Below are 9,325 nucleotides of genomic sequence, written 5' to 3' on the forward strand. Positions count from 1 at the left end.
AATCTGTTTATTAGCAAAAAAAAAAGACATTAACAATTAGGAATTAAGATGTGTGAGAGAGTACCGATTGGTAATCCGAGTAATCAGATTGCGGAACTACTGAGATTTATAAAATTAGCAGGTTAGTGAACAGGATTGATAATAAAACAGGGAGTAGTGGGTAAAGGGAAATGTAACAGATCGATTCTTGGTGTTGTGGAGAAGCCTTCTGTCAAGTTTATAGATGCCACTCGCTATGGAACACACGGTACAAGCATGCTCACAAATACATCCTAATGTCACAACGCAGAAATGCTTAGAAACAAAAGCCAAAAAGCTCTGGGTGGTTCTGTTGTTGAATATGCAGTGTGAGTTTCCCTGCAGGGTCTCATTTTCCCTCAGGACTCAAAGTGCTTTTTGTAAGTATATTTCTTATGCATTTGTTTTGCTTCTCACGTAGCCTGGGTTGCATAAGAGCTGAGGATGACTTGAACTCCGGATCTTTCTGCCTCCACCTCCCCAGGGCTGGCATCACAGGAGGGCACCATGTGCCACCATGCTCAGTTTTAGGCATGCTGGGAATTAGACCTATGCCTTCTTTGCACTAACTGTGCTAATCCTTGGCCCTTAGTTTTTCCATCCCCCCAAAAAAATCCTTCTGAAGCAGAGAAAGCCCCCTCCCTTCTCTCTCTCCCCTCCCTCTCACCTTTGGCCCTCGGATCTCAGGAGGGAGTTACTGACTGGCAGAATTAGTCAGGAGCCAAGCTGTCCAACATTTATTTCAGAGTTTTCCTTCTGCCAGCTTACCGCTGCATTTATTAGCCACTTGCTTTGTACTGAGAACTCACACACGCTTTGTAAGAAGACCAGAAAAACAAGATTTCTTAAAGTTCTCGACTTTACATTCTGGTTACAAATTACGGTACTCTCTCCTCACCCAACAGGGCAAATAAACAAAAGTTATGTCAGCAATTTTAAACTTCAGAAAGATAGACGGTGTTCCACTATCTGGGGACAGATAGAAGACACGACAGAACTCTCTGTGAAATGACATTAGACTCTTGAATTTAAGCAGCAACATGGGTTCAGGAAGCTTCAGTTTCCAGGGCATTTTAACAGTTAGTCCTCCTAATAGTACAAATCCTCCCGCCAATATCTTGAGGCAGAGGTGGGTCACTGAAGAACTTTCCCTCACATTTTACAGGTGAAGAGCCTGGGGTCCAAAGAGGTCAAAATTTCCCAAGGTCTTTCCAAATAAGGAGAAAGCAATCTTCAGACCGCCTCTCCTGACTGAAGGTGCAAATGCACTTTCTGGAGGAGGATCCTGTTCATCAAATCAGGAAGCCTTCAGGGGCCAAGAAAGCATCCAACTTCTTACCCTCAGGACAAAAGCTTTTGCTTGAAATTTAGAAGAACCTGCAGCCTTGAACTCAGGCACAAGTGGAGTGCTGAAACCTGTGCAAGGCAGACCAGATAGAATTTTACCAGACCTTCTTACTCTTAAGATGGATCTGTGTCCAGGATTGAGTCACTTTCCTCTAAAATGGTGAAGGGACTCCAGATGATGTTACATGCCTTTAATCCCAGCATTGGGGAGGCAGAGGCAGGTGAATCTTTCTGAATTTGAGGCCAGCATGGTCTATACAGCAAGTTCTCAGACAGTTAAGGCAACACAGGGAAACCATGTCTTGGAAAACTTGAAAGAAAGAAAGGAAGAAAGAAGGAAGGAAGGAAAGAAGGAAGGAAGGAAGGAAGGAAGGAAGGAAGGAAGGAAAAAGAAATATCTAGGGGAGAATTATCATGGGAAGGTGCTTCCCGTTACCCCAGAAGCCCTCTAGACAACTCAGATATTATTTCAATGTCTTTCCAAACTCTTGCTTTGTCTAAGATGATGTTCTGTCAGAACTTAAAATATATGGAATCCAAGTTCTGTTACGAGTGTGCATAATTAAGACACACCTAAGTCAGGCATGGTGGTATACACCATTGACTCCAGCACTTGGGAAGCTGTATCCCTGTGAGTTTGAGGTCAGTCTAGTTCACAAAAGAAGTTCCAGAACAGCCAGGACTGTTCTACAGAGAAACCCTGTCTTGAAAAACGAAAACCAACCAAAAGAATAAATACATATGTTTTCATATTTACAACATATACACATGTGGAGATGCAATTCGCTATAGCAATTACAATCTCTGCACTGGAGGAAAATAAGGAAAGAATGGATAAAGGATGTGTATAAATATAAAAGTAGCAAAAGGTGTATGGTTAAATCGAATCTGCCGAAAGGGAGAGGGCTCACACATCTGAATGCAAGAGGAGCAGACACATGTTTTTGTCACCACTCCATTCCTGGTGACAAAGTTAGAAATTAGCAACTAAAGCAAGGCCAGCCAAGGTGGAAAATAACTCTAAGTATTGATCTTCTAGTGATATCTATTTTATTTTCAACAATTTTAACTCAGTTTTCACAAGACATTTGCACGTGTAATCCGTGAAAGAGGCAAAATGTGGCTCTCATTGTGATGGAGGCACCTCAAAGACACATTCCTCATCCTACATTGCTGGCTCACTTCTGTGGGGCATAAATAAACTATAAGTAAGAAGCAAGCTGGTCCCCAAGTAACTCTAGGCATTGGCTGCCAGTTGAAGGGGTTGAAATAGCAAACACATGTTTGCTTTTTGTGTGTGTACTCACGACCACATCTGCAAAACCAAGGTCTGTTACTAGTGTGCATGTGCCATGCGTATACATCCACATCCACACAAATATACATGTGTGGATACATTTTGGTCACAGTAATTACAAACAGAATGACAACTCTGGAGGTAGGAAAGGTGAATAAAACATTTAAGCAAATATAAAGGCAGCAAAGCTGTTTGTAGTATAAATAATCACAAGTCATCTCTGAAGTGTGACTCCTATTTGGGACTTGACATAGCTCACAGAAACCAAGAGCAGTGTGACATCAAAATCTAGGGTTTTTTTTTGGGGGGGGGGAGTGTCATACCCACAGGAACTAAAGTCTTCTCTCTCCAAAGCATTGCAACAGTCCTCAGTGAGTCTTTAGGGAGTCTTATTAAAAAGCTCAGAAACAGAGATTGGGAAAGAGGCTCACTGGTTAGAGAAGCAGAGGGCCAGTGTTAGACTCCCAGGACCCCCATAGGGACCCCCAATGGCTTCTCACAACTCCATGGGCACCAGGATGACATGTGCTGCGCAGACATACATGCACCCCCACACATCTTTTTTAAAAATAGGAACATTTCTTTAAAAGAAAAGAAGCCCAGAAGTACACAAAACGCTCATCTTAAGCAACCCCACTCTTAAGTGTGAGTTGCTTCTCGTTCAAAACATGCAGCTGGGACCTGGCTGGGAAGGTGCGTGCAAGGCAAAGAAAGGCTGTGCAAATAGCTCGGAGCATTTCCACCATAAATAAAGTTGCACCAAAACCAGTGTGGCTGATTTTCTACAAACACTTCCTATTTTTTATTCAGACAACATAGACATCTAACACAACACCATATTGTGGTTCCTAAATGGTAGCCACGCTACTTATGGACGGCAAATAAATTACTTTGTTCATGTGATAGATATAAATGCTTCATTCGAGTTCAGTTATTAAGATGGTGTCAGGGCATCATGCAGACGACACAATACACAAGGAAAAAAGACACACCCCCAAGAGACATCTCTGATTTTTTTCAAACCATGAAAACTATCTCTTTCCAATTTCCAAAAGAAGGAACATTTGTTTCCATACAAAATACACTTAGATCCATGTTTTTCTTTTGAAAAGGCAGCTACACCATGTCAAGTACACACTCACAAATCACTCCCGTTAGTCTCAAAATCAGGTCGATATGTATTTTCCCCCATCAGGTGTGGACATTTCAATGGTTTCCATGACAGCAGAAAGCCAAACTCAAGATATGATAAATGTACATTATCTCGATAATCATTAGAGTCGGAGACACTTTTCAGTTTCATCTTTGGGCTTTAGTCTATGTTTTCATAGAGCTGAAAGTTGTTTCACAGTATAAAATCTTGAATGAATTACCAACACTCCTTGATTTTTCGGCTTCTGGTTCTGAAATGCATTTGAATCAGAGGTAACAGAGACGTGACACCGCTCAAAACGGCTTCTAGAGATCTCAGTGTGCAAAACTTCCAGATTTATATATTCAAAAATAAATTATTTTTAAGTGAAATGAGAGGAAGGTCACAGGAAAAGGGAAAGCCTATAGGTTATACTCTGCGTAAATAGCTTTCATTATCTTCCAGGTGGGGGCAACAGTCAGTCAGTTTTGAGAGAAAGGAGGTCAAGTTCTTTAAGCTCCCTGAGTCGAGTCCGGTTACAGAAGATGAAAATGACTTTCCTGGCAGTAGCACTGTGAAGAAAACAACCGCAAGCCTCCAGGAGATGGGACTTCTGGGCTCGGCTCCAGCCACCAGGCGGAAAGCAACGCATCACCAACTAGTGCCTGCCAGCTTGAGGGAGAACAGAGATGGCCTGGAACGCACACGCACGCGCGCTGAGCACCTGCCCAGCACAGCTCAGAGGCCGACCAGTCCTAAGTAGGTCCAGACGCGCACCCCTCAGCGTGCAGAGGCGGACAGTTTCTCCCCTCCGGGGATCTTTGAGATGCAGAAAGGTTATTTGCATTTACGTCGCTGTCAGTCTTCCTTTAGGCAATACAAGTTCAACGCGCTAGAGGCAATCCGCTTTCTGCACATCCCCAGATTTTAGGAAGGGACAGCCACACACTCCAGGGTGAGGTGACACATAATGCAGAGATCTGGGTAAAAGAGACCCCCTCTCCCCCACACACACCAGTAACCCTCTTGCCCAATGAAGTAGGGAACAGAAAGACAGAGAGGCGGGAAACTGAGGCTCTGCATTAGCCCATGGTCACAGACGAAAGGGGAGGGGGAGCAGAAACCCCAGCGCACTGAGGTCCTCTGGGACCAGAAGCCAGGTCCTCTGGGGCCTCTCAGGGCAGGCAACGCACTGGGAGCCGGGTGCGTCGCCCCCTCTACCTGTCGCTTCTCCTGCCGGGAGCTGCGGCTGCCCGCGCCCTGGAGCCACTCGTGCCACTTGCTGCCGAGCCCGCGGCCGCCCCCTCGGGCCGATACTTGAGCCAGCAGATGATCCAGGTGACCACCACCGAGAAGAGTGCCAGGATGCTAGCCACTGACAAACAGATGGGTCCTACGGGCGAGGGCGAGGGCGATCCTCCGGGAGCTGGGACGGAACCGGGGGACGAACCGCTGCCCGGGGGTCCCCCACCCCCGCCACCGCCGTAGTGGTTGACGAAGATGAGACCGGTGAACAGCAGCACCACCATGGAAAGGAAGGAGAAGACCACGCAGACGCAGCCGGCGGTGAGCGCTGCACGCTTGCAGTTCTGACAGCTCTCGTAGGCTCCCGGGGCGCGGAGGCCTGGGCGGCCGCGAGGCCCAGAGACGGTGTCCTCCGCGGGTGGTGGCGCCGGCTGCGGCGGCTGCGGGGTGGGGGCTGGCGGCGAGGCAGCGGTGGGCGCGGGGCGGCGAGAGGCCAGAGGCGGAAGCCGGTCCTGGGGTAGCGGATCGTGCGCGGCACGCAAAGCCAGCGGGAAGGCCTCAGCGAGCTTGGTGTTGTTGGGCAGGCCGTGCACGCGGCTGTCCGGCAGCGGCGTGCGGTGGCGGCACACCGGGCACGCGATGGCGCCGGGCGGGCCGTGCCAGGGTGGCGGGCGCGGCGCGCGCTCAGGGGCCGCGCTGGAGGCGGCGGCGGCGCGGAGCTGCAGCTGGCTCAAGCACTCCTGGCAGAAGGTGTGCAGGCATGCCAGCAGCTTGGGGGCGCGCCGGTCCGCATCGAAGTAGTTGTAGCAGATTTTGCACTCGTAGTCCTCGAGAGGAGGGAGGCTGGGGGCGTTCACCGCGGTGTCCCGGACTGCGGTGTCCCCATCGTCGCGAGCTCCCGCCGCAGTACCCCCAACTCCCTCCCGGCTCCCGAGGCTGCTGCTCCGGCTCTGGGTGCTGCCGCCGCTGTCGTTCGCAAGCGCTGCCATGGCATGATCCGCCCCTCATCGGGGGCTAGGTGAGGCGTCTTCCTCCCCCTGCGTTGAAGCCCGGGCTCCAGGCGGGGAGGAGGCGCTTCTGCCTCCCCCCTCTGACTGTTGTCGCCTGGCGGGGGAGGTAACCGCTGGCTGCTGCGCCCCCGCCCGGCCCTCCGGTCCACCCACCCCACCCCACCCCACCCCAGTGCGGATGCTCTGGTCCTTCCCGGTCCTTGACTGAGATACCCCTAATCCTCTCCACCTAGGTCTCCTCACAGCTTTCTGTGTCGATTTATGTTGGACTTAAAAGTAGGGTAAAGATGGGTTGGGGGATTTTGCAGGAAAACATTTGGGGGTGCAGTTGCTTAAGGCTGTTCCTTTTTGCCTGTACACACAGCCGCTAAAGATGGTGTGGTACCGGACCCGCTTATTCTGTTTTCCTCTTCCTCGACATTACTCCTCCCACCTCTCCTTTTATAAAACCTGGTTTATCCTTGCCTGTCTGGGGTTAGGTCCCGGGAGAAGTCGCCTCTCCCCCTACCAGCAAGAGCTCACCGTGATGTCATGCAGGACCCGCGGAGGAAGGGGAAGCCGCGGCCTCTCAGCCTGGTAGAGGCGGTTCCTTCCCCCACCTGAAAATCGTGATCTCACGTCTCAGTCCAAGGGCGAAAGCCAATAATCCCCAAGCCATTTACGCTTTGCGCTTTTATTAGCAGGGCCCAGGCAGACGTGCAGTGTTCATCTCAGAGTGGAAGCGAAGAAGGGCATTTTCCCTCCACTGTTTGGAGGAAATCTGGGAAGCGGGCAATACCCCTTTCCTCCTCCGAAAGGTTGCTTCTTGAGTTTAAGGCGTGGAGACTGCTTGGGAGCAGAGTGCAGTGGTTCCCCTGGAGATGAACGCTCTAGATGCAGCTGTTTTAAGTACCAGGTTACAGAGACAGAGAGCAAAGAAAGAAGTTGGCAAGGAAGTTCACAGACTGAGAAGCCCAGTTTAAACCCGGAGGCTAATCTCACCCCGCTCCTTCTTTAATCATCCAGACGCAGAGAACACAGAATTCTCCACCTCGGGTTGGGGAGACACTGAGCTTTTGAAAACCCCAAGATGTGTGTAACGGAACTCCAAAGAAACAAGTCAGCAGTATATTGTACAGGAGTCTTTGGGTACAACCCGCGCAGTGATATTGAGATAGCCTTAACCTCTCCTCCCCTGTGTCTCTCCAGGCTCCCTCACCCCACCCTGTGAAGAGGAGAATGGCCACCCATCTCTCCACTTAATAAACAAGGAGAAAATGGCTTTGCAAGTTTTTTTTTTTCTTCCTTTATTTCAGGCAGTAGGAACACTGCCCTTTCGGTCCTAATCCTCTGAAGATCGCCAGGTGCGATGGAGAATAGCTGCAAAAAAAATAACAAGGAAGCAAACTCAAGAGAGAGGACAGAAAGGAACCAGCGGAGAACCAACAAGAGTTACCTAAAAGGGCGGGGGCAGCAGCTCAGCTGGGAGATGCTGACACACCCAGCATCCTGAGCACTCCAGAAAGGGGGTGCAAGTAGCATAAACCTGTAATCCAGGCACTTGGGAGGTGGAGGCAGGAGATTAGACATTCAAAATATCCTCAACTACATAGGGAGTTTGAGGTCAGCCTGGGCTACATGAGACCCTGTCTCCAAACACAAAACAAAGCAAAACAAAACGAGACGGATTTCTGGGGGAATTCTATCTGAATAAGACATATCTGGAACATTGGAAAATAAGCGTAGTTTCACTCTGTGTGAATAGTGAAAGTACGATGTCTTAAATTTAAGGCTTTAAGTTGAACTTGTTTAAACACACTAACTTTCTAGTTTCGAGCTTTTTAATTATTATGTAGGAATATATATATTATTAAATACCTCATTCTGTGATGGGGACAGGAGTGAGAGGCCCGGCTGGGGGACAACAAAAAGTTCCCCTCTGACTCTGAGAGGTTGCAGACTGACTCAAAGCTAACTGAGTCAACTTGGAGACTTTTCTACGCCTCACCTGCCACTCCCTTTCAGCATGTGTGTCTCACGCACAGTTCCACACTGGGTTCTTTAAGCTCTGATTAGGTGTGCACTATGCTTGCCATGCTGATCAGAAAACTTGAAACGGTCTCAGGAGGAACAACGCACAGACTCAAGAGAGCTAACGTGTGGCTGTGTGGTTCTTTTAACGCACCCAGCTCCTTGCTGAAGATGCCCAAAAGGCCATGTAAGAGCTCTGAAGACCTGTGTGCTAGGATATAGTGTGTGTTTGGGCAAAACACATAAGCTTTAGCAGTTTTACCTGGTTGTGCATTCTCACCTTACATCGGGGCTTCTCACACCAGCATTACTTACATTTTGAGCGGGTTAAATTTTTATTGCAGGTGCTGTTCTGTTCATGACCAAAGTTAAGTGGTGTCCTTGGCCTCTACCCATTTGAAGTCAATGGTGAAGTATCCAGATTGTGACAACCAAAACAATCCTCTGAAGACAAAACCATCCCTGGTTGTGGACCTTCAGACACAGAGACCATAGATTTGCTTTAAGTGAGATCTGAAGCCAATCTTCCATCTCTTATCCGGTGTATGCAAATGGCATCGACAAGGTCTTTATCACATTGTGACCATGTTTCTTGTGTAAGTCATGGTGGTTTAGGTCCCAAAGTATGGAACAATCTTTGAAAGACACTGGTATAACTTTTGCCAATACTTTCTATAAATAGTTACAGGACTTTGGTTACCAATAACAAAATTTATTGTGCTTGGATAGGTGATATTTTTGTTTTGATGTGGGCAGACAGTATCCCACATTCTAACTCAGGCTATTCTGGAACTCATGGGTGGCAAACACAGCAATCCTCCTGTTTCAGTTTCCCAAGTATTAGAATCACAGGCATGAGCCAACACAACCAGTTTGGATAGTGTTTTGAAAGGAATCCAACACCTCAATTATTTTATAACTTAGGGACAGATGTTAATTCCTAGGACTCATAAAAATGTCTTATAAGGATTTCCTTGGTGCCACAGGGAGGGCTGGCAATACCTGAAGAGTATTAGGTAGGCCACGACACCAGACCAAGTGAACCACAATGTCAGCTTGGTCATGCTGGGAACCTGGACTTTCCCTAGGAAGAAAAATGTGTTGAATTGAGTATTGTTTATTTGTATGTTTTGTTTTGTTTCATTTTTTTAAGACAAAGTTCTTCTGTGTAGCTTTGAGCCTGTCCTAGAACTCTCTCTGTAGACCAGGTTGGCCTTGAACTCACAGAGATCTGCCTGCCTCTGTGAACTGGGCCTTAAGTTGGCA

The 9,325-nt window shown here is 48.2% G+C and overlaps 1 protein-coding gene across 1 annotated transcript; it reads right to left on the reverse strand.

Annotated features, from left to right (window-relative positions):
* Window positions 1–3,437: 3,437 nt before the first annotated feature.
* On the reverse strand, window positions 3,438–6,161 carry Rnf228 (ring finger protein 228). Its single transcript, XM_085697872.2, has one exon. The coding sequence runs from the start codon at window positions 6,026–6,028 to the stop codon at window positions 5,012–5,014; it is 1,017 nt and encodes a 338-aa protein (XP_085553998.2). The 5' UTR covers window positions 6,029–6,161; the 3' UTR covers window positions 3,438–5,011.
* Window positions 6,162–9,325: the final 3,164 nt, after the last annotated feature.

This window comes from Myodes glareolus, chromosome 1, assembly GCF_982192425.1.
Source record: "Myodes glareolus chromosome 1, mMyoGla1.1, whole genome shotgun sequence".
Lineage (NCBI taxonomy): Eukaryota > Metazoa > Chordata > Mammalia > Rodentia > Cricetidae > Myodes > Myodes glareolus.

Excerpts from the sequence above, each read along its gene's own strand:
- Rnf228 (XM_085697872.2), bottom strand. The coding sequence starts at position 6,028 with ATGGCAGCGCTTGCGAACGACAGCGGCGGCAGCACCCAGAGCCGGAGC.